This window comes from Branchiostoma floridae, chromosome 4 (assembly GCF_000003815.2).
Source record: "Branchiostoma floridae strain S238N-H82 chromosome 4, Bfl_VNyyK, whole genome shotgun sequence".
In the NCBI taxonomy this organism is placed as follows: Eukaryota; Metazoa; Chordata; class Leptocardii; order Amphioxiformes; family Branchiostomatidae; genus Branchiostoma; species Branchiostoma floridae.
The window spans coordinates 13,520,864-13,545,414 of record NC_049982.1 but is presented as its reverse complement, the minus strand read 5'-3'; the positions used below and the strand labels follow the sequence as shown (position 1 = coordinate 13,545,414).

The 24,551-nt window shown below is 44.7% G+C and overlaps 2 protein-coding genes across 5 annotated transcripts; one reads left to right on the top strand and one right to left on the bottom strand.

The window, feature by feature from the left end:
- Nucleotides 1–714: 714 nt before the first annotated feature.
- LOC118413852 (protein mono-ADP-ribosyltransferase PARP14-like) lies at nucleotides 715–14,359 on the top strand. Its single transcript, XM_035817422.1, has 27 exons — nucleotides 715–1,045; nucleotides 2,484–2,803; nucleotides 3,103–3,247; nucleotides 3,470–3,600; nucleotides 3,810–3,951; nucleotides 4,055–4,222; nucleotides 4,408–4,563; nucleotides 4,672–4,773; nucleotides 5,089–5,201; nucleotides 5,306–5,435; nucleotides 5,701–8,036; nucleotides 8,150–8,245; nucleotides 8,351–8,500; nucleotides 8,608–8,823; nucleotides 9,004–9,100; nucleotides 9,203–9,355; nucleotides 9,482–9,547; nucleotides 9,728–9,913; nucleotides 10,076–10,276; nucleotides 10,475–10,764; nucleotides 10,955–11,267; nucleotides 11,503–11,645; nucleotides 11,865–12,042; nucleotides 12,133–12,414; nucleotides 12,620–12,765; nucleotides 12,924–13,101; nucleotides 13,292–14,359. The coding sequence occupies exons 1-27, from the start codon at nucleotides 853–855 to the stop codon at nucleotides 13,600–13,602; spliced, it is 6,942 nt and encodes a 2,313-aa protein (XP_035673315.1). The 5' UTR covers nucleotides 715–852; the 3' UTR covers nucleotides 13,603–14,359.
- Nucleotides 14,176–24,442, bottom strand: LOC118413853. Of its 4 annotated transcripts, none has more exons than XM_035817424.1 (14): nucleotides 23,576–24,442; nucleotides 21,925–22,140; nucleotides 21,304–21,472; nucleotides 21,039–21,124; nucleotides 20,576–20,851; nucleotides 20,224–20,342; nucleotides 19,747–19,954; nucleotides 18,047–18,247; nucleotides 17,653–17,724; nucleotides 17,335–17,481; nucleotides 16,782–16,863; nucleotides 15,986–16,075; nucleotides 15,565–15,703; nucleotides 14,176–14,521 (listed from the first exon to the last, which is right to left on the bottom strand). In XM_035817424.1, exons 1-14 carry the CDS (start codon nucleotides 23,646–23,648, stop codon nucleotides 14,390–14,392), a joined length of 2,010 nt encoding a protein of 669 aa, XP_035673317.1. In that variant the 5' UTR covers nucleotides 23,649–24,442; the 3' UTR covers nucleotides 14,176–14,389. The 4 variants fall into 4 exon arrangements, with proteins under 4 accessions (XP_035673317.1, XP_035673316.1, XP_035673318.1 ...); XM_035817423.1 differs by having other exon boundaries at nucleotides 14,176–14,527; nucleotides 23,576–24,439; XM_035817425.1 differs by having other exon boundaries at nucleotides 14,176–14,527; nucleotides 15,565–15,682; nucleotides 23,576–24,437.
- Nucleotides 24,443–24,551: the final 109 nt, after the last annotated feature.

The following is a 24,551-nucleotide window of genomic DNA, read 5'->3' as shown; positions in this document are numbered from 1 at the left end:
AACAAGTGTTATTTTGCTTTTCTTGTAGAAGACCTCTGCAATAAATTGCAGTAATTCTGCAGAGAGGCTCCAGAGTTGAAACTTAAGTAGGATCAATGAGGTCACAGTCTTAGAATCAATGTAACGTTATCCATACGTGAGGGTTTGAAAGGGAATGTAATGCATTATCCTGGCAGCATGTTTGAGGATTTGGTCTTGTGTTTGAAGCAAACCAAGTGAGAAGAATTAGATTGGTGCCCAAAAATTATGAAGGGTGACATTTCCTTACGGGGTAAGTTGATATAAGGGATGTGCAAATGATGGCACTGGCATAATAGAATATCATAAATTTACTAAAAGACAATGATAGATCTAGTGTCTCATGCAAATTAGAATGTGGAGTATCATTCAATAACTTATTTGCTTGAGTAATGAGTGAGGAAAACCACCCTGCTGAGAGCATCTACTCACCTGTGGTTATGCAGATCAGCTAAGCTCTGCCTCAGGTACATGTATTTGTTTTTCCATCAAGAGGCCCACAAAGTTACCGCTTGTGCGTTGTTCATGTTGACATACAAATGTTGATGACGACGCAACCTTGTTTTGTGTTATTGATCATGGAAACATGATTCTTCCTCAGTTTCACCTTACGTCATACCTGCCGCCCTAGGTTACAGCCAATGCGGTGCCCTGTACTCAGCCTGTAGCTTACGAGGGGGATTCCCCCTTCGGAAAGTCCCAGCATAAGCAGGTGTGGTTTCGGTCGGCCATTTTATGCTGTCGTCTTTCCACATCGACACATATCTGAAAGAAGGAAGTGTGGGTTGTAGCCATGGGGTTCGACTGTTGTTGTTAAAAGAATAGTGACCAAATATGGATACCTTAGATGATCCCGAAAGGTGCGTAGTTGTCCATGGTCTGCCGGCTGACGTGCCAGCTGGGACCCTGAAGGACAAGTTGAATATCCACTTCCAGAGTAGGAGGAAGTCTGGCGGGGGCGACGTCAGGAAGGTGGAACTGACAGACGGTGGGCAGGTGGCGTATGTTTGGTTTGAAGCCCGAGAAAGTAAGTGAAAAAGCCACGTACGATCAAATGCTTCACACGTACGGTATTATTTTGTATGATAAACACCAGCTGCAGCTGTGTGAGTCACCCTCACGCAACCTGCCAAACGAGTCACGAGATACTGTTATCGTTAATCAGCGGTTTGAACTTTCCGTCTGGTCTGTGTGAACATACAGCATTTCTGTCTACATCAATTTAGAAACATCAAAACGTTCGTCATGGTGATTATGATATGGTAAAACATTGATATCTTTTCAATCGGTTGTTGCTTTTATTATTTTATGTACTGAATATGACAACAAAACAAATATGCTCTGAGTCACACTGTTGTCGGTCGCCACGCATCACTGGAAAGCTTATTAGGAAAGCTTTACAAGCGGATAGAGGACTCCAACAAAACAAGTTTCAGGTTAACATTGCAGATGTGAACGATCAATCAAGGGATATAACAGTTACAGGTACTTACATGAACGTAACTAGGTATGTTGTTTATCATAAATACAATGTGTCCACTTTCAGTGTGTCATATTAATACACAATTTAACGTTATGTATCACATGTAAGGGAAAACGAAGAAAGGTTTGAGATTTTACAAGTGTACTGCAATACAACTATGGCTTGAAGTTACACGTGGAGACGCAATAAACCCTTTAACGCACGGTATATCCGGGAGGTAAAAATTAGTCTGACACGCACAAAGTAAAAGATGGCGGCCTGAACTTTGGCCCCAAGAAATCCAAGTGCGCAACAGGTTGTCGAAAAAAAGGCAGCAAATGCAAGATTATTGAGACGCCTCTTCAAGTACCTATCTGTTCCCTCTATAGTCTCTTTCGTATTATTCAATGTTTTCTGGCGTCGTAATATCCGTTTTAACGGTCTGATTTCGTCCCGCTTCAAGAGGTCAAAGTTTGCTTTATGAACAATGGACATGACGCAATGGCAACGCTTGACTAGTTGTTTATGTCGGTGCGTCCCTTTCACTTTGTACTCAGAAAAATAAATCTCCATTCTTACTAGAAAGTCTTAAGTATGGACTTGCTGAATTAGCGATGCAGTTTCTTTGAAATGTCAGGCCTTGATTAGATTTCGCTTATTTTATGCTCGGAGTTGAAGAATATTCACTAAGGCGGAAATCATCTACTCATATCTGAAGTTTGTTTCTTTATCGCAAATTGGTGTCACAAATCCGTGTGTTTAGTACTGAAGAAAACCCAAATCGACATCAAGTTTGTCAGAATGATTTTGTCAAGTAAACCGTTGAATGCGCCATGGAACAATGGCAACGTCGTCGTGATTTAAGACGTCAACTTTGCGCTGAAACCATGTTCATAGGGCCACCGTGTAAAAAAAAATGTTTTTCTTTCATTGTGTACTAAACCTGCTGTACATATCAATGTAGCCGTACACATTTAGCGATCAAAGTAAATTTCATTTCCAGCGGCACAAAACGTCCTTCAGCGACAGGAACAGGTCTTTGAAATCACCGTTAACGGCGAGAAACGAGAGGTTCCGCTGAGGGTTGAGGCGCGCCCAGCTACCCCCATCCCACCTGACCAACCTGAGAGTGATGACAAGGATGTCACCGAGAAATCTACTGATATAGACGACAGTGCTGACAAGAAACCCACCGAGACTTCAGAAGAAACCAAAGAAGAGGGAGAAACAACTGAGGGACCGGATTCAGAACGCACAGATTCATTGGACGACTTCGTCGTTCTGGAGAGAGAGGGAATAGAGGATTTCGATGCCCAAACAGAGGTAAATTGTATATGCCTCTGTCAAGTGTACAAAGGTCTCGTAATTTCACCCCAAATAGTTACTTCGAGGATGTGCGTTCATGGAATTTAAAAAAAAAATAAAATCATGTTTTGGATGTCCACAAGTTCTTTCACTTTCACTTTCGGTGTTTATCATTGGTATTAGGAACTTGTAACTGTTACGGTGCCTTATTTTGCCCGACTCTTGGACAGTGGTTGCTCCTATCTGGAATAATAATAGTTTTTGGATGTATGCACATGTATGTCATGTATGATAATGCGCTACTAACTGACGTTTAGAGTCAGCCAGACGACGGAGCGACCGCCGGCTCCCCGGAGAAGTACGTGCCGTCGGAAACTGAGCGCAAACTGCTTCTACAAGACGCGCAGCGTGAATTTGGCTTGGACAAACCGTCAATTGTACCTTCGGTTAACCTGTATGAAGGTATGATTCCAGATCTTTTCACTTCGTTCTCTATGCACAGGATATATTGTTTCCTTATTGCGATATCACTTACGTTTGTTTGTTTGTATGAATTATACTAGTATAATGCACAATCTCACATTTGTGAAGGCCGGTTCATCATGAAACATTAGACACAAAGATAAGTTTGACAAACGACGGAGCCATCATCAGGTTTTGGAGATTTCTTTTGATATTTCGCAGGGAATACTCCGAACAGCTCTGTCAAGTCCAAGACGGGCCGAGAGGAGGAGAAGCCGCTGAACAACGCCGTGATGACGGGAAGTTACATCTCCCCATCCATTGTACATATACAGGAGGGGGCGCTTCTCAAGGTCATCTGCACAGACTTAAGCATACTATTTCCTTTTTTATGATTGTATTTTTGACGTTGACTGGCGATCATCTAATAAATGTGTGGAACTGAACAAACCAGCTGAGCTCAGGTAGACTTCAATTGCTCTCTCAAAATAACAATCCCCCTACCTTATTCTGAACTGGCATTCACTTAAATCTCTCTATCCACCAATCTTGAATATCTCAGGTTCACCGAAATGTGATGACCCCTGATGGAGCCAGCCCAGAGGAGGAGCCGGAGGAGGAGTCGGCAACCGGACAAGATGAGCGGGAAGACGACGTCACACAGGAAACCGATAGCATCGACCCTGAGGAGATAACAGATACAGGTAACATAGCTTGTCCGTGGATAATGGCACATCTTTTGTATCCGTACCGACGGCCCAGTTTTCGAACCAATTCAGCAAACTAACCGCAAATCATCATCCACAGGTACTGATGGAGAAAACTGCACCATCGTGGTGAAAGGGATGAAAGAGACTACCGATGACGACACGCTGAGGGACTTCTTCGAGAGTAAGAGGATCTCTGACGGCGGCGAGGTCAAGAGTCTGGACAGGAAGGACGGAGTGCTGACGGTCACGTTCACAGATGCTACAGGTGAGAGTTGTTACCTGTTACTTTGGTGTAACGTGTTCACTCTGTTAACTGTATATGATACTTTGGGCAACAGTACAGAGAGAACATAAGAATCACGCTGAACGGTGTACCATCTTTAAGACACGACCAATGCATATACTATATCAGAAAAATCGACATAAAACAATCTTTGTCTCCCTCTCCAGCTATCATCGCTGTCCTAAAGAACGTACCTCTGCAGCTGGAAGGTGCGGAGTTGATGGTGTCAGTCCCGGCGGCGGAACGTCCTCGGGAGCCGGCACCTATCGACCAACGCAGGGTGTTCTTAACGGGACTTCCGAAGGACACCGACGCCGAGACAGGTGAGGCATCATCATAGTGGATTAACTGGCTGAAAACTTGTTATCTAATGTGTTTTTGCCTATAAGTATATAATCTTCTTATCAATGCCTTTTTGTTTTACTTTAAAGTGACAATGTACATGGAGGCCAGGGCTAGAAGCGAGGTCCAGGCTGTTGAATTCGGCAAAGAACCAGGAACCGTCCTCGTTAGCTTTGAGGAAGTCATGCAAGGTACACGCTTTTCGTATTCCATTCAATTGAATTCAATATTTATTGAAGCGACAACGCAGACATGCTGAGTCTGAATTGTGTTGTGCTTACAATTTCTCGGTAAGAATTCAACACACGTACGTGTCCACTCTCAAACGTTTACAGTAGTGTAAAATCCAAGGCAATGGTATTCAAATAACGGCGTACGCCATGTAAATGCTATAAACGTAAAGGTCTTCGCACAGAATGGACTGTTCACAGATGTACCAATAACGTATTTGTCGTGCTTCTGAGGCATTTACAGATCGATCACACGACTCTTTATGTCTTTCTCAGATATGGAGACAGTCATACGGAAGTGCCAGGGAAAGCCGCTTCGAGGCGCCACACTCTCGGCCGTCCCCGTCTTTATGACAGATTGGATCGTTGTGACAAACTTACCAGAGCAGGTCGGTAACTCTTGCACAGCAACATCATGTACCTGTTACCAACAGAATCCATTGCACTTGAGTATCGTAACAACAAGAAATAACGATTTTTTTTTATCTTGAAGGCCACCACGCACAAGGACACCGTTTCTCTTTACTTCGAAAGCAAGAGGCGCAGCGGAGGGGGCGACGTGTCCGATGTAAAGCTTATTCCCGAGGAGAAGATGGCGTACGTCCAGTTTGAAGACTACCAAAGTAAGTAATGGTTGCCGTCATTTGGAGAACGAAATCTTTAGGGAAATCACTGAATCGCTCCCCAGCGCTACAATATCTAATGTAATAATCCTTGTCGTCCCCAGTATCTACAGAGCTACTAATTGTATATCTATAAAGTAATGATCTATGCAAAACCATATGTCATTACGCACTACACTGCTATATGTTGATATAAACATCTGAAGCACTCACAATCAGGAGAGTATTTCCATTGTTACTTACTGGAATCAAATCGATCACATAGGTGTTTCCAACGTCATCAAGCGGGAGCACAAGCTCCAACAAACAGCGGTACAAGTCCAACCGTTCTACCCTTGCCTCGGAATGAAGACTGCAACTGTCAAACCTGAACCAATCAAACTGCCACCACCGATCGTGGCTCAGGTGGAGCCAATTGTCATGGAGTACATGACCAGCGATGTCGACTCCATGTTGTTCGTGAAGTCATCCCTTCGCTCTGTCTCCGCATCACTGGTGTGGCCCCACGAAGACGACCGCAGACTCGCAGCCATTGTTCCATCGTTTGCAGAGAACAAAGCTGCACGGGCCATTGATGAGCATGACTGGTCCCGTGAGGCGTTGAACACCTTCAACAAAATCCTCTTGAGTTTCTCTTCTGAGTCGATCCAGGTTCCCGCCACTGTCTGGGACACCGTCTCGACCCGACTGGCGCAGATATGCAACCGTTCTGATCCAGACAAAAAAGTGGTGATGAAGGTAAGTTCCGCCGACCAGGCTGTGACGCTCACAGGGCCAAAGGTGCATGTTTCCGAAGTTGAAACGGCCATACGAGACTCCATCTCCAAACAGGAGGAGGAATATGCGAAGGAAACAGCAGTTGTCCTTGGTCCACCCATAGAGATGAAGCCACTGGAGCTGCAGCATCTCTTGGAGACCGGGTACATCGAAGCCGTGGCGAAGAAACACCGCGTGGAAGTAGACACAGCTGGACGTCTTGTTTTTAAGGGGGTTTCCGGGGCCATCAATGCCGCTACAGTCGAAGTGTACGAAAAGCTCAGGAAGATATCGACCAACCAGATGCCTGTGTCAGCAGCCGAGGGATTTTTACGCTTCGTTGCCAGAGACCCGTGGAAGTCGTACATCAAACAGTGCATGAAGGAACAGCGGATCCAAGCTCACTGGGCCGTAGAGGGGGGGATGCTCACCGTTGTGGCCGAATCAGAGGACGAGTATCTCAAAGCAGTCGACCGGTTCAGGAGCACGGTGACGGAGACGGAAATGCCTGTCCATGGTCCAGCTCTGAAGGTCCTCGACTCGGACAAGTGGACAACTTTCCTCTCTACTATCCAGGACTCATTTTCGGGACTTGTCCAAATAACTGTCAACAGTGACAAGGATGGGAAACTTGTGTTGGTTACAGGTCCGTCTGAGAACGTCAACATGGTGAAGGAGCAAATCGACCAGTTCTTGAAGAACAACACTGTACTAGAGCGCTTTGTGGAGATGCCAGTCGGTGTGGCGGAGTTCCTGCAGAAGATGAAGAAGGAGGCCATAGGCAAGTTGCAGGGGAGACTTCAAAAGGGTGATGGCTACATCACGGCGACCACAGATGGAGAGGTGGCGGGATTCACACTTGTGGGGACCGAAGATGGCATACAAGAAACCGCCAAACATCTCCAGCGCCTACAGGGCAGCGTTACACATCAGCAACTATCCATCCAAAACCCGGGGATGAAGAAATACTTTTCACCCGGACAACCTGGAGAAGAAAAGCTGAAGTCCATTGGGGACGTTTTCAACTGCATCATCAATACACACCAGGAAAAGAAACCAGACGATATGCATTGCAAGCCCTTTAATCACGTTCTACTCCCTCGAAGCAGAAAGCTGGTCGTCTTTAAAGACGATCTGACAAAGCACCACGTCGATGCCATCACGAACGCGGCAAACAAGAATCTGAAGAACGGAGGTGGTCTTGCGGAATCAATCATAAAGGCAGGCGGCAAGGAAATCCAGGATCATTGCGACCAAATTATGAAGGACGAGCCCGCAGGCTTGATGGTTGGTGCCGTGAGGGTCACTGGTCCTGGCAAGTTGCCGTGCAAGGCAGTTATCCATGCTGTTGGGCCGAACTTTCACGAGATCAAAGACGACAAGCGCTCCCGAGATGAGCTGTTCAAAACGGTCACCAATGTCCTGGAGATGGCATCGCGATATGGCTTCAGCTCTGTAGCGATCCCTGCCATATCATCCGGCATATTTGGGGGGCCGCTAGACCTTTGCACCAAAACGGTGGTCAGGGCTACCGGCTTGTACTTCAAGAAGAACAAGGAGAGCAAGGTGAATGAAGTCCACTTCGTTGGAATCGACTTGGATATCGCCCAATCGTTCAACAAGGCCTTACTGGAGACCTTCAATGAGTACGGAGGATGGAATCCGGATTCGGAGTCTCGGGAGAATAGTCTAGAGTCGGTCGTGCTACCACCTGCTGAAGCGCGAGGACCGCCACCATGTCCGCCGGAGTACGGTGAGCACCTGGTAACCCCGAGTTCCTACAGCATGTTCACTAACCAGGGACTGAAGATCACGCTCATCAGAGGCAGCATTTCAGATCAACAGGTGATTATTCTCTTCCACACTTTTAACTTTATTTATGCATTTCATGAAAAACCTTTCCCACAGCTTTAAGCTCAACAAAATAATTGAACACTAACAGTTTATGTTTTTACAAGGCTGACGTTATTGTCAACACCATCGGCCCAGACCTGAACCTAAGGACTGGTGCGGTCTCCAAAGCGCTCCTGGATAAAGGCGGACCCACACTTCAGGTGGGTTTTTGTTTTGATCTTGTCGTGTATGAGGATGTTTCCAATTCAACCAGAAAGTGTCTTTCGTGTATAAGCAAACTTCAACAACCTTTTTTCCTTTCCTAGGTGGAATGCGATAAGATTAAGAGAGACCTCGGACGGCTTCCAGCTCACGGAGAAGTTGTGTATACATCGGGGGGAAATCTGGGATGCAATCTAGTGTACCATGCCGTGTGCTCTTTCTGGAACTCACAGGACACTGCAAAGTCTGAGGACGTAAGCGATTTCACTTTTGTTCATATCTCTGTATATACAATTAATACATTTGCCACAGTAACAATTATTATATCATTTTATAACTTTCTGCCCGATTCTTTCCGTAGGTTCTACGCAAAATTGTTACAGCATGTCTGAAAAGTGCGGACAAAGACAGCAAGCGCACCATCGCCTTCCCCGCCGTCGGTACGGGAGGTCTGGGTTATCCTAAGGACGTCGTCGCCCGCCTGATGTTTGAGGAAACACTGTCACACAGCAACAAAAACCCGGCAGGTGACCTGGAAGAGGCCAAGTTTGTGATCTTCGATCAACCAAGTTTTGAGGTAGACATTACATGTTCTATCAATCAATCAAAATACATGTATCCTGAATAGCATAGGCCGTTCCAGTTGACTTCACAACAGCGTGCCCATGTGACAATGTTAGAAATAATTTTTTCGTACAAGAATGATTATTTTATTCTCTGGGTCACATTTAAACTCTTGAGATGTGTATCGTTTTAGGCCTTTTTGTCCGAGCTTGGTAAACGCACGGAGATTGGTGCAGGGGCTGCGTCCTTGATGGAGCCAACATCATCTGTGGCTGCTGTCGACAGGGAAGGTATTGCCAAATCATATCCAATCTTTTTATCTCTTGTAGATTTCCTCTTTCTAACAGTTCACTCACGTTGACACAGGAGGACTCAAGTATCTTATCTTTCAGAGCCCGTTGCAGTTCAGATGACCCCGGACGGAACTTTCAAGACCAAGGTGACCATGCGGGATGTCGTGGTGGAGGTTGAGCAAGGCGACATCACCAGGGAGAAGGTGGACGCCATCGTTAACCCCACCCGGGGAGACATGGACCTATCACTCGGTACAGAATAACGATAACGGCGAATCAATTTCTAAAGAATTATGGCCTCGTCATAACATGTAATCTTGTTTTCCTCGCGTCGATACTTGCAGACGATTTAACCAAACGTGCTCTGCTTCATTACAGGAAAAGTTTCCCAAGTTCTGAAGAAGAAGGGAGGACCTGTTGTACAGACGGAGTGCGAGAAGTATGGTAAGATTTTCCTTCACGTTGAACATTGTAGACTGAGATGTGTAGTTACACTTAGCAAATTTGCTACAATTCAGAATTCTTTTTTCCAAAATATGCTTGAATGTTAGAAGACATTGCAGAATACCTTGGGCCTATGATTGATAATCTACAATAAAGGTGCAACAATGTATTCTGTTACAGACAAGAACAAGTTGAAGAGGGACGGCGTGGGCATCACGGCTGCTGGCGGCCTGGCTTCCAGGTACATCCTCCATCTCGTGGCTCCCGGATTCGAGACTGAGAGGTGGAAGAAGGCAGTCATGAACTGCTTAGCTTATGCCGAATGTCATCAACTGAAAAGCTTGGCCTTTCCAGCACTAGGGACCGGTAAGTTTAAAATCAGTCTGTGAATAAGAATTGAATTCCTCATGAGCTAGCAAGCATCGGAGGGAATCCTTGATGGAACTTCTAACAATGGTGCAAAATCTGTAGTTATATAGATAAGTCGTCAGTAGCAGCATCATATAATCTTTGTTTTTCCAACTACAGGACAAATGGCCAAAGACCCGACGGAGTCAGCCACGATGATCATCGAGGCCATTGCTGACTTCGCCCAGAAGAAAAATCCCAAACACCTGAAACATGTCCGCATTGTGATCTTTGAAGCAGGCATGATGAAACCGTTCCACGACAAGCTGGGAAAATGTTTGAAAACGTCTTCCTCCTTGTCTCTGAAGAGTTTCGTGTCAGGTGTGTAGTGTACCATTATACGTGTATATCATAGTACCATTATACATATATAAACGTAACATAATAGGACGAAGAGCATAAAAATGGCTTTAGCAAACATTTCAATACGACTAAACGTTTTCTATATTGATTGATTGGTGATTACTGACAGTCTCTACAATGTTCTCATCTAATAGAAAATGCAATACTTATTTTCAGGAGTGAAGAAACTGGTGAAGAAGATACGTCCGGAGCCGGCCAAGCTGCCCCCGCCCAAACCACAGAAGCCGGTTGTTCTGCTCGACATCTACGCGGGCAGCAAGGAGGACGTGGAGTCTGCCGTCAACAAGATCCGCGAGACCGCCAACAGGGAGAGCAAATCTCACGACATCGCCGACAAGCTCATCGCACGGCTGACAGACAACGACGTCGCGACCATTCTGCAGAAGGCGTTAGAACGAGACGTCTACATGGAGATCTGCAATGGCGGGAAGAAGATCCTCCTTCAGGTATGAAGTCTAGTTTTTAAGCGGTGACTAACTACAATTCAGGTAGTTCCCTCAAGCTGAGAAACAAACAAATTCCATCTTAGATGGAGGCAAACTTTGGATAATTCCATCTTTTCAAGAACTTTGATGTCCCCTAGCAATCCTAACATTTGTATGGTAGGGTGATATGTATTCATTGCTCTTCATCCAGGGGCTTGCTGAGGACATCCTAGTTCTACAGTCCGAAATCCACCAGATCCTGGCCCGCGTGATGAACGAGGGGAAGCAGCAGGAACACGCCCAGCTCATCGCCGGAGTCATCAAGTGGGTTTACGTGGACCAGGGTACCGAGGTGGAGTTTGACAGGCTCACCAACCTAAAGATCGAAAATGCACTAAACGAGGGGCACAGTCGGGTCAGGGTTGACGTTGATGACGTCGGGGAGTGTTTGGCCCACATTGACAAAAACATCCTCGTGACTGTACAAGAGGGACATCGTTACAAGCTGAAGAGGAAGACTGCAGGTTGGTAATCTGTTAAGTGATGACATGAGGCGCTAAAGTCGTTTTTTCGAACATGGCGAAAGACTTGGTGCCGTGCAGCTGACCCATTTCCCAAGACGTTTAAACTTGAAAGAGCTGACCAGGACTCAGCAATGTCCAGTTAAAAGTCAGAACTAATATTAGTAGGGGCCACGTAATGCTCTTGTTGCATTCGCGTTTATTTCTAAAGAAGATTTTGTCTCAATGTTTCTTACAGGCGAACCAGAATTCCCCTCTACCTGGACTGCCGTGAAAAGTGACTTCGACATGGTCAGTGTTGACGCCAACAGTCCAGAGTACGACGGCATTGTCAAGGCTTTCAGGCAATCCGCCGGAGGGAACGCCATTGAAATACAATCGGTAAGGGAAAACTGCGATACATGCATGTTCTTTGTTTGCAGCTTCTGAAAGCAAAGCGAGAGAAGGCATTTCGTTTTTCGACTTAAAACGACGAACATGATCTTGGGCTCGTTCTCGGCATATGAAAATGAGGTAGAGGGATGTTGCGCGTATCCACTGGGCCATAGAAAATGGAAGAATGCACTCAAGACTACTAAATAATGTTGTGTCCCTTTACAGGTGAAACGCGTTCAGAATCGCCTCTGCCACACGCAGTACATGGCGACCAAGAAGGAGAAAGAAACGAGCGGCAGGATCAGTAACAGAAACCTAGAGCGCCGTCTGTACCACGGGACGTCAGCTGAAACGTGCGACAAGGTCGCTCGGCACGGCTTCAACAGATCATTCTGCAGAACAGGTAGGAGACTGCCTTTTGCCTGCTGCTTTTAGTGTCAACACCTTCGAATTCATTTGAAGAAGATAACAACCCACATTCCTTTCCTCACAGAAAACCTGTTTGGATCCGGTGTCTACTTTGCGAGTTCGGCCTTCTACGCCCTTCAGGATTCCTACTCCCGTCCGGACGATCAGGGCTACAAACATGTATTTGTGGCGAAAGTCCTGACTGGAGACTACTGCAAGGGCGCGCCGGACCTCGTGACTTCTCCGTCCAAAACACAAGACGGCAGTCTCCTCTACGATAGCGTGGTTGATGACGAGGAAAACCCGAACATCTTTGTGGTGTTCCACGACACAGTGGCGTACCCCGAGTACCTCATCACGTTCAAAGGTAAGTTATTAGTGTCTAAGATTTTGATTTAGTTTACGTTTAAGTGGTAAATAAGAAAACAGAGCTATCCTTCTGTAGTAAAATAGCATTTCCAGACATTTCTTATGATATTGTAGCTTCTGTTAACAGCAGATCAAACGAAGTTACAGTTGCATACAAGAAAATGAAGATCAATTAAATGATTCACGTTGTTTCATAACCGTAGAAAAGTCCGACACCCCAGATGAGTGGACCAGGATGAGGTACGATACTGCTCTCGCCATTGAACCCGTGGACCGCACAACAGCTGAGTATCAGCGTGTGTCCCGGATGTTCACAGACACCATCACTGGCAACAAAACTATCCTTAAGGTATCGTTTCTTGTACTTTCCTTCGCTTCAGAAAACGCTTCAACATTTCTGATAGTTGCTGCGCTTTGAATTGCCTGTGTAAATGCCTGTGTTATCTCTGTTGAGCAAACTAAAAACATTGCAGTTTACAATTATTTTTAATTGTATTTTCCGTACAGATCGAACGGATTCAAAGTCGGTTCCTATGGACCCAGTACCAGCAGCGGAGACAGGTGCTGTCCGCCATCTTTCCACCCGACATGCCTTTCGAGCGGCAACTGTTCCACGGGGTTTCTGGGAACATGTGTGAAGACATCAGCATCCAGGGCTTCAACTCGCACAACGCGGGAAATTATAGTAAGGATAAACATCTATACTTCTGTTGTAGTTTCGGGTTTGAAGATTCCATTATGCATAAGCCTAAACGTTATACCTTATAAAATGATAAAGGAAAGTATGTACTAGACATCTAGTGTCTATGGTTGTTTATATCCTATATCCTGGTCGTCTTTGTTGACAACCTTTACTCATTTCTCCACCCACTCAGACCATGATTACGGTGTCGGTGTGTACTTCACCGTCAACTCAGCTGACTCCGCAGACGACCGCCACGCCCCGGCCGACAGCGCGACCGGACAGCGGCACATGTACCTGGCGCGGGTGCTGACGGGAGGGTCCTGTCAGGGGGCTCCTGGGCTGACCCACCCCCGGCCCTGGGACCTGCCGGACGGGACAGGGGACGTGGACGACGCCTGCCTCAGCGCCGTGGACGACACGGACAATCCCAAGACTTTCGTCATCTTCGACGTCGTTGCGGAGGTTCAGGCTTATCCTGAGTACCTGATCACGTTCAAGTGAGCACAGTGTGCATCACGAAATGTAACGTTATGGTTCGTAAGCACTTCTCTGCCTAGCATTGAGCGACTAATGCGCCACATTTTCATTGAAAAAGAACTACTATTGTTTTTAATGGAGTTTCAGCATATGGCTATACATTAAGACATTCAAGATAAGCAAGACATGTAGCTATTTGAAACAAATCTAATTGTTTTGTTGTTGTGACAAACGCTTTGGTTGCTTACAGTACAATTAGCGGCTATAGCAAATAGTTTTACGTAGTGTTAGCGATGTCTCTAAGACTAGGACTTGTTGGCAATGTATACACAAGGTACTTGAAGTATGTATAACACAATTGTTTCTATAATGGAGAAATGGTACAAGAGATCCGCGTAATGAGAAAATATAATGAAGAAGGACCAGCCATGAGATCATTGCTTTGACATTAATATATGACTGTTAACAAGTAGGACTGTCTCTAATTCTCTAAACGCGCAGTTTGGTATTATTACTAATTATGACTAACGTGTCCCTATCATAATCCGTATATAATGTATATCAGAACCAAGTGTACACATTGAGAAGAGTACGGAGTGATATTCATTGCATTTCTTTGATGGTGGTCAACACCTTGTATCTTTACGTTTCTATAGCATCATTCAAATCTGTGGATGTGATGCGTTATTTCCAAACACGGTCTCCATCGTAGAATGGTACATAGCATAGCTTCTGAATAACCTAGAGATTTTTTGTGTTCATCGGATAAATGGCTTGAGTTAACTGTGTTGTGTTTTTATTGTCTGTCTTCTCAATTATCGTTAGTCTCCGGCCGGCCAGCGCCAGGCGGTTCTGCGTAGTCGTGTGTGTCGTCCATCCCCGCGTCCTCGTTTTTGTTCAGGTCATGTTTCTGGTTCCCCTGCTTATCATTGTCATCCCCGTCCTGTTCCTGGTAACAAAGCAACAAAAAAGAATGCTTTCATGAGAGAAGATGGATACTGAGATTAAAAACAAACTCCAATATCAAACGCCTTTCAATGTCTAGTGCAAACAAACCGCACTAACAAAGACTGAAGTCACGACATAGCTCAAATCTACTGTGATGACACAAATCGCTTCTGGCTCTGTTTGACTGACTTAACTCAAGCGTGGTTGAAAACTGTTGCAGAGACTGTAATTCTCGTATAGGACTGTTTAGCCACAGTCGACGCAGTAGGGCTGATACGAGGGGCATTCAATAAGTAATGTCCCTGACCCATTTCCCATAGCAGGAGATTAATGAAACTTGGCACAGTTATTAGTCTTTCTCTTCATAGGAACCACCCAGAGTTTTGCATTTCTCCCATCATTTGATGTAGCTCTGGACACCGTTCTTGTAGGACATCCCAGGTTGGTCCTCCGACAGATGCCTCATCAATGGCAGAAGAGGGACGACCAGGTCTGGGAGCTGTTTCCACAGACTTCCGGCCTTGTTTGAATTCAAAATGCCAGCGTTTTACAAGGTCATATGATGGGGCATCATCACCATAAGTTTTTTTTCATTTCATCAAAAGTCCCCTTTGGTGTGCGTCCTTTCAAATACAAAAACCTGCGCGACACTCAACTTGCTCCATTTCACACCTGGTCCATTTCACACCTGACTCAGTTCAAACACCAGTAAATCAGTAACCACAATTAGTTCAGAGCTGTTTTTTGCAACATAATCCATAGAGATATGACTCATTACACATGCAAAATTTCATCTAGATCAGAGAACTGGAAGTGGGCCAGGGACATTACGTATTGAATGCCCCTCGTATCAATTAGGATTTTACCCTGGTCAATATTGACCGAAGGAGTTCATATAGGTTGAAACTTTTTTACTTCGCAGAAAGTCGATGCGTGCATAGATGTTAACCATATAATCAAATCAACATGGACTTAAAGCAAATTAAAAAAATCATAAAGGAAGCTAGTGGAATTTCCAAAATTGCAAGCAGTCCTCACACTCTGCCTTCGCTTGTTGACCGTGGCGTACTGTACCTCTGGCACGGAGTCGTAGATGTTCTCGCGTTTTGGCGGGTGGAACGTCGTGTGGCCGTTTGATGTCGGGTTCGCCTCGGGACTGGAAGGTATGTAAAAGTGACTGGATATTGTGTTAACTCGTACATCGAACTTCTGGGTCAATCATGTGTACTCTCGGATCTTGAAAACTCATATCTTTAACAACTGTAGATTAACGGGATATCAAATATGATTCTAATCAAGCAATTATGCCAAACCGTCTATTGCATTGTATAACTACGACGTTAATATTGCAAACTTTTCACGCAAGAAGAACTACAGAAGTGTGACGTATACATGTGTCACAGTTGCGGTTCATTAAAGTCCATATTCATTCGACTTGTTCCAATTCATTCCTTCTTACCTTTTTGTAGGAGTCATGGGAACCGTCTCGTACACCACAAGCTCGCCATTGCGACGCTCATCCCCACAATTCCCCTCTCGCTCTTTCTTCCTGGAGGTGAATAAGGTCATTTTTCCATATTAGAGTATAGAATACGATAGATATACATTATTTCGATGTGACGGAAATATTTCTTGGGGGGGGGGGGGGGGTAGAATTCAAATGATTGATAATGCGATAAGACAAGTTAGATATTTAGCTATGTAAAGTATGGTGTAACCTACCGTCACCCCTCATCTCCTAACATAGGTCTGTACATGTGACCTGTGACCCCATGACGTTGTAACTTGCTATATCATACCCCTCCCCTCCCCATCCCATCATCATTTCCAGTTTCAAACTGATTGTTAAGATTAGTGTTTTAATCTAGCAAAATATGCACTTTCAGACTTGACTTTGGCTACACCATAACGTGAAAGGTGCTCACGGCTTTCCGTGGTGGGAAACGGAAGGTAAGATATAACATCTACTCTCATAATTCTACCGGGTGCCATAATACCACCATGTTGTTATAGAGGCGTTGATTGTCTTGAACACCTAAATACCTAAAGTGAATGTACTTCAGCATTACTGATGCTGCATTGGTACATCTCTTTGAATCACTCCAAAAATGTAGTTTCTCATGGGCAGTAGATACAGGAGCTCGGGTTGTTTTCTTGACAGATGGCACAGAATCCCACCCTTTCCTAACAAAGAAGAGTTTTATGTGTTTTTTTTTCTCATATGTCTGGACAAATGTTGTATTGTCAACTCTTACTGTTTGCAGAGTATAAGAACCAAGACGAGCAGCACCACAATAAGGAGCACAGCTATGCTGAGGGCCACGATCAGGACAAGAACTGAAACAAAAAGGCAATCACAAATCTTATAGTGTTGTCAATCTTTAAAACCAAAGACCACAGCATTTTGTATTGTGTAACAGTAAGCCATTATCATATTTTTGTTGGTATACTGCTTTCACCAGGAAGAAATTGCAACGAGTCACTATTCCCTCACAAACACATAATCCACTACATGTGACATTTGCTACTCAGGATATTTAGTCATGACATGATGTTAATGATTTTCTCACTTTTATCTCTAATCTTCCTTTGTAACCGCACACTCTCTCTTGGCAGTGCCACCACTCGCATCACACTGAATGCGTTATACTGCTCGCAATAACACATGTTGCAATGCGAGCGGCGACGCTGGCAAAAGAGAATGTCCTTGCAATGCCTACCGTTTCTGAAGGGCCAAAGAGAGCAGACTGTTCTTCTGTCGCATCCCTAGCATAACTGCACATATGGCACAACGTTCTCCTCACGTACCATAGCTAAATTTGACGTGGGAGGATTGCCTGTCTGAAGTCCCTGGATCGGCCTCGGCAACCGGCGTCGGCAGTCCGCCAGCGGTGTCATGGCTGTCCTCGGTGCTGAACGTCCTTCCGTATCTGTCAGAGGGACCTACGGGCATCGCTATAACAAATCCACAGTATGGGACTCATCAATACATCGGTCTATAGCCGTCAGCTGTCGTATTTCTGACTATCCGTTTTGCCAGCAAATGCGTTCGCAGCTAAGCATAAGGTTTTCAAAAGATTCCAATCCAGTATTGTGCAACAGCACAGTGTGTATTTTCTACCATACCTGTAGGGTCTGTAGTTTTAGTTCTCCGGCTGTTTCTGTCTGTCGCGGTCGCTGCATCTGTTCTCTTTGGCCCTTCAGATTCGGAAACAGACAACATGATACGTGCATTTCTGTTTGGTTTGTAGGCATATTTACAAACCAGTTACAAACTGTTAGCCCTTAACAGTAGCCAATGGCTAGTTAGGTAACATTGACTGATTGTACCGCCAAACAAACAAATGAATAAATAAATAAAAATAACATTTACCACATATACGTACAGAAAACTACGCCAATTAAACGTTGCAATCTTGATAATATCACACCACGTGGTGTACACGTAGCAACCCTTCTACACTCGTTACAAAACAAAGAAAGATTTCTTTAGTCTGACACCTTATTAAGTGGTGTTTACCTATAGTAGTGACCACGGTGCCCTTGTTGGGCACGCACTTGGGGAGTTGGTCGAACTCGCCGTTATCCTGACACGTGGCTGTTCTGGGCCCGACCCTGGTGAAGCCATACCGACAGCGGAAGGACGCCTTGTGGCCCGGCAGGAAGAAGGTTGCACTCGTCATACCGTGAGGAATGTTCGGTTCAGTACACTGCTTTACCGCTGCATGAACGACAGGCATAACTAACTGAACACCGATGCTTGGATGTCGGGAATGGTTTGCAGGCGACATTTCGAGATCTAGCTCACATCTACCGTCTCTTCAAATCATAAACTAGAGTTCCACGAACACATACCTTTGCCAAATAAACCAGGTTTGTTATGTAGAATGATGTCTGCAGACAAATGCGTTACTCATTTCATTTTCTTTATAATTATATGCTTGGAGTTGGTTTATAAAATTTCGGCATTCATTATGCAAATTAGATCCCAAGTTACAATTGATTGATATCAAATTGTATCAAGCATTACTTAAGCTATCAGCATACCAAAAATCATGATGATCCTTTGATCCATTCTCTTTCAAAGTCTTTAAATACACCTCTTACTCTCTTCCCTCTTTCTCAGTTACATATGTGACAACTTTGATGAAAGTACTATAATGGAATGCAACTATTAACTTTTCCTAATCAATTATGCAAATTACCTGTTTTTTTGCATAATAAGTATCACATTATATAAGTCTTCACTTGGGCTATCTACATGCCAAAAATCATGACGATCCGTCAACACGTTCATATTTTCTCATTAATTATGCAAATGAGATCATCATTTGCATGATAAATATGTATTGACATTTCTCTCTTTCTCAGCTACAAATGTGACAAGTTTTAAAGTCCTATCATGGAATGTAGTGAATTTATAAAATATCCTCATTAATTATGCAAATTAGCTGTTGATTTGCATAATTGGTATCTCATTATGTAGGTCTTCACTTACGCTACCTACATACCAAAAAACATGATGATCCGTCAACATGTTCATATTTTCTCATTAATTATGCAAATGAGGTCATCATTTGCATAATTGATATCTATCGGCATTTCTCTCCTTCCCAGCTACATATGTGACAAGTTTGAAAGTCCTATCATGGAATGCAGTGGATTTATGAATTTTCCTCATTAATTATGCAAATTAGCTGTTGATTTGCATAATTAGTATACCATTATGTAAGTCATCACTCATTCTATCTACATACCAAAAATCATGACGATCCGTCAACACGTTGTAGAGTTATTCTCGTCCAAAGTTTGAAAGGAAACCGGCGCCTGCAGTTCCAAAAAAGCCGCTAGGGAGCCCAAACTCACAGCACTTACTCTCTGCCTCGAGGACTATCTACCACTCAAAAATCATGACCACAGCATGTCCAGAACACGAGATATAAAAAATTGAGTTTCCGCTGCAGTACCTTAGCAAGCCGCTAGGGGGCCCATTATCGAACTTGACCTTCGTTTTCCCGACCCCTACCCACCTACCAAATATCATCAGGATCCATCCAAGGCTTCTCGAGTTATGCTGTTAACAGACAGACAGACACACACACAGACTCACAAGCCCAAAACATAACCTTAGCCATTCTGGCAAAGGTAAATATACGCATGCATTCGTTATCTTAACGCCAAGACAAGCGCTAAAATTTCCGAAATTTCTCATGATTTTACCTTCATACAGCAGAGAGAATCCACCTCCGCTGCCGTGTGGATCGGACGAGAAGTAAAGATGCGCGGTGTTGGACTCCACCACATACCCATCCTTCATGTCCTGCGGTTTTAGAACCACCCCGGAGTCTGTTTCGTTGTTCCAGACGGAGACGTAGTCGTTTTTATCCGGGATGTCGTAGTACTTGAAGCGGAGTCTGACAAATTTGTCCTGTACATAGGAGGGCGCGAGGATAGGTGATTGACATGATTTTACATAGTCTTTCATTATCTAGTTCAATTATCATAGAATTGTCCATACAATGATGTTGAACAACCGAAATTATTGTTAGTTGTATGATATCTAAACTACGACACTGTCGACAGCTAGCAAAGGACAAAAACTACCTGCCCCGATCCAGTTCATGTGTCTTTGATCGTGATTTCATATCAACTAAAGTTACAACACAATCCAAATAAAGTAAAGCGATTGGACCTCACCTCTGGAACAGTGACGGTCCAAGAACAGGTGTTTGATGTGGGAAACGGGTCGGGCCAGTTGGGTGAGTAGACAGTTCCCCGCGTGCTGTACAGGTACCCGCCACACCGTCCCATCTTCACTGGAGAACACACCCGTTAGGTCTTAATTAGTAATCATTCGTCTATCCCATACAGTATAACCCGATTTTAGTATGAGTAAATGTATAATTTGTGACAAGATATCGCTGTGAAGTTAGAAAAGCGTTTTAATCTAAACTTCAGTGTAGAAGTTCAAGATGATACTCTATGTACTTCTATGGATACGTCCCAGCGTCAGGCTCCACCAATTTCTATGTAGGGAAGTCAAACTCACCATCGAACAGCGCCATGCTGCTTTGTCCTCCGCAGAACTGCCTGTTGTCTCCGCTGCAGGGCGTGCCGCAGTCGTTCACTTCCCGCAGGATCCGCTGGGCGTTCTTCGGCCCCACGATGCAGTAGCACTGGGTGCCCTGGCTGACCCCGCCGTACTGCACCCCCTGGCGGCGGCAGAAGTCCAGGCAGGAGGGGATGGTGAGTGAGGCGAAGGGCTGGTGACGCATGATGGTCCACATGTTGTACCGTAGATTGTAGCATCCCAGATAACCCGGTGCTGTAGAGCAGATCAAGATACATGGAGGATTTTCTTGAAATTTCTTGCGTATGTAGATAGAATTTTGCTACTGATCAGCTTTTTTCCTGTCAAGATTATTAGACTATGGCCATGGTCCCAGACCCATTCTCAGAAAAAAGTTTTGGAAGTTAATGCACTGATGTCAACAAACTCCGGTCAATCGTACCTTTACAGTTCTTGATGTGACATCCCAGAGCATTTCCAGCAGATTGTCCTGTGTAACACCACGGAGTGGACCGACCATCTGGGTTCCTGGGTTTAAACCATGAAAAAATATTTTCAAGGATGAGATGATAGTGCACTGAGAAAGGTAAAACGAAAAAGATCCTTTAGACCATTTAGTTGGGGGCAATACAGAACAACATTTGTGATTTTTGCATCTACTTTCCTTTTTTACGTCCTTATAAAGAGAGAGATCTTTGATTAATTGCCTGCAGTAGCTGTGTTCTCCGATGCCCTGTGCTCCTCCAGGATATCTGGCGGTGGACACCTGTTTCCCGCCGCCGGTATCAGCCCAGGACATGCACGCTGTTCTCACGCCCGCGGAGTACGGCTCCGACTGGTTTCCTCTGTAGTCACTTCCCGTCAGAGTGTAACATTCTGGAAACCAGTAATCCACGAAATCATGAGCTTTACGGATTCAGCTAGCCTCGAGATCATGCGCAGACGCTCTACGTCGCTAGACCCTCCAAGCAGAGGTTGGGTCGCGGGGATATTAGTGGTCTATTTGAGGAATCCTTTTTGGTGCAGTTGGCGTTTATATTAATTTTTTCCGGGATGGGGGGCACTGATTTACGATTTCCAACATGGATCAGGTTCTTAAATGCCATGGGAGGTAGATTCTGTACATCTTCCCATGTTGAAAATCGCAGATTAGCGCTCCACTCAGAAATAAACGCGGGCCGCACCTAGGTCTAGGGATGAGGCTACGCGTCTGCTATCTCTAATTGGTCGACATTTCGCTCACGGATGTCGGAAATGGAAGATAAGCGGGTCGTTTACGGACACCACCTTCGTACTTAATACCAATCAACAACAAGAAGAAGCACCACCTGTGCAGTGTTGGACGTCACACTGTGCCTCCACCAGTGATTTCCCCCCGACCAGTACGTAACACCAGGGCTTGAGGTCCCCTACCCGCGGGGCCCGGCAGTAGTTGTGCAGCGGCTCTCCGCCAGTGGCGCTCCAGTGCAGACACGGGTCCCCGAACTCAGACACGTTCACTCTGCCCTCATACACCACACGGTCATCCGCCCTGGTGTAGCATTCTGAAAGGAATTATTAACCCAACTTATTTTTTACCTTCTGTTCTGTATCTGAGCAGGTATTCTTAATTGGTTTTGTACTGTTGCCCACCGAGCAAATCTGTACTGATATATTACTAACTGCCAGAACCACGTTGATGCCAACACTATAGTTTTATTGAGGAATTTGCACTGATGACAGATTGATACCGACCTGACGTATCGCCTGCGCGGGGCTGCTATCGTCTGCTTTGCTTTCGAAATGTGCAGTTTCGCGTGAAAGCTAGGATACCTAATATGCACTGCCGCATACAATCTCAACGTACTGAATACATTTCCCCGCTGTGCTCTTTACGCCCAGTGGCTAGGGCTATCGTTTTAAATCGCCTGAGATTGCTGAGGCCTTTACTGAATAGAGAAACCCAGCCAAGCCGATCTCCTCACCAGTAAGGTATAGCCTCCACATCAAATGTAGGTCATTAGTCTATGACATGCGGTAGATAGTTATCTATGGCTATTTCTATTATCAACGACTTCAGTGACCGTCTGAAGACAACCAAGGGGTTAGGGTTTGAACTACATTAGACCAGATATCATTTCATACCTATAACGTACAGCAAAATACCACAAACCCGATTTTTTTATTACCAAATAAATGTAACTGATAGTTCTTCTATTACCTGCTATATTAAGAACAATGTCACAGTGCGCTCCAGTGAGGGTATCTAATATTCCATAAGCAGCATTACCTTTTCATACTTACAAGGATTATATCTAATGCAGCAGTTTGTCTGCTCATCTTTGCATTGATCTTGAAAGAAGAAGCTCGTTCTGAACGGATACTGTATGCTATCACAAGAAGACACTCCGGACATTGCTGTGATGTTTTTGCCATGTTACTTCTGTGAGACAATCATCTCCCCTAGACAATATTGAAATAAATGTGGCCTCCCTTAATCCAGTCTAATTGCTTTGTATGCGCGAAAGTCTACAAGGAATTCTCAGCCACTTAAAGTTTTATCAAGAAATTACATGGTGGTATTGATATGTGGAAACGTTGTAGACTAGAGTTCACAAGAATGTTCTTACATTCGATTTGAACGCGGACATACCATGCGCCACTATATATAAGCCGGTTTCTCCCCCATGATGCTTCAAACTCGGTCAAACAACAAACTTCGTAATCTCGTGTTTTTATTTTTATAATTCTCAGCTTTGATCAAAGTTTACCAAAGAATACTCGGTGATGTTGATAAGTGCTAAAGTTATAGTATGGACATACCCTGGGCCAACAGCTGTTTATGAAAACTTTTACCTGTATAGTGCTTCAAATTTGGCTAAACAACAAACTTGGTAATCTCGTTTTTTTTTATCATCATTTTCATTTTTGATATAATTTTTTATCAAGTTGTTGATAAGTGTTAAAGTTATAGACTAGATCTCAGGAGAATTTCCTTACCTTCTATTTGAGCGCGGACTCGGACACCCACCAGGGCCACCAGTAAGCCGAGGACGAAACCTGTCTCCTCCATGGTGCTTCAGACTTGGTTATCTCGTGTTTTTGCTTTATTCTGCAGCAGGATTGTTGATATCCCCTTCCTGACGATGAGATCAACACGGGAAGTCAGACGTCCTCGCTGCAGTGCCAGGTTACAGGAGGGGAGGCCGAGGGGAGGTTCGTTTACTTCGGCAAGTATATAGCTTGTGTTCCTGCTCCGGGTGTTTTTTTAACTCCAGGATAGAAACTTGGCTCTCCTTGCAAACTTTGTGTCAAATATTCCAGATCATTGCAGCCAATGTTTTTTGCTAAAAGTACGTTTTACGCTTTGGCTGTGTTCACTAGTCAACTGAACTACAGGACCATTGCTTGTACGTCGACCCTCCTCGTGTTGTGTCCTCACCAGCTTTTCAGGAGCGAAATTGACACTCATAATCCCGCAGTTGGCCGTTTGGCCAAGGCCTACACATCATTTTAATATTTGGACACTAATTAATGTGTCACTGAAACGAACGTTCCCTAATCCTCCTGAAATCCCAGCTTCCAAGTCCCTTATCTATCTCGGAATGTTTCCTGCCTCCAACCAACCGCCATCCGCCTATTATTTGGAGGGATGACCCGAGGTTACCACTTAACCACCACTGTAACGACCTAAGCAATTGGCCTTTGACATCGGATGTTTTTCATTCGTTGGTGTCCTACTGGGCGCCAGGCTCTGAGAAAGCTTCAGGTCGACAGTAAGCCTTTAGGAAAAGTGGTCAACGTGGGTTGTTTGGGGGCTGACATCGGAGGAAGATAGGCCGGTCATGACATAATATGAAATTGTTGGCAAAAGAAGCCAACCATTTACAGAAGCGTCCAAACCATTTATTGCTTCCACACCATTACTAACGAAGAGAAAACAGTTTTAATATCACAACCAAGAAAGCCTCGTATT

Coding starts and splice junctions, on each gene's coding strand:
- LOC118413852 (XM_035817422.1), top strand. CDS start 853: ATGGATACCTTAGATGATCCCGAAAGGTGCGTAGTTGTCCATGGTCTG. Junction 10,277..10,474: donor TCTGAAGAGTTTCGTGTCAG/GTGTGTAGTGTA, acceptor ACTTATTTTCAG/GAGTGAAGAAACTGGTGAAG. Junction 12,043..12,132: donor CAGATCATTCTGCAGAACAG/GTAGGAGACTGC, acceptor CTTTCCTCACAG/AAAACCTGTTTGGATCCGGT.
- LOC118413853 (XM_035817423.1), bottom strand. CDS start 23,648: ATGGAGGAGACAGGTTTCGTCCTCGGCTTACTGGTGGCCCTGGTGGGT. Junction 20,852..21,038: donor TCACATCAAGAACTGTAAAG/GTACGATTGACC, acceptor TCTGCTCTACAG/CACCGGGTTATCTGGGATGC. Junction 19,955..20,223: donor GGACCGTCACTGTTCCAGAG/GTGAGGTCCAAT, acceptor TCCTATGTACAG/GACAAATTTGTCAGACTCCG.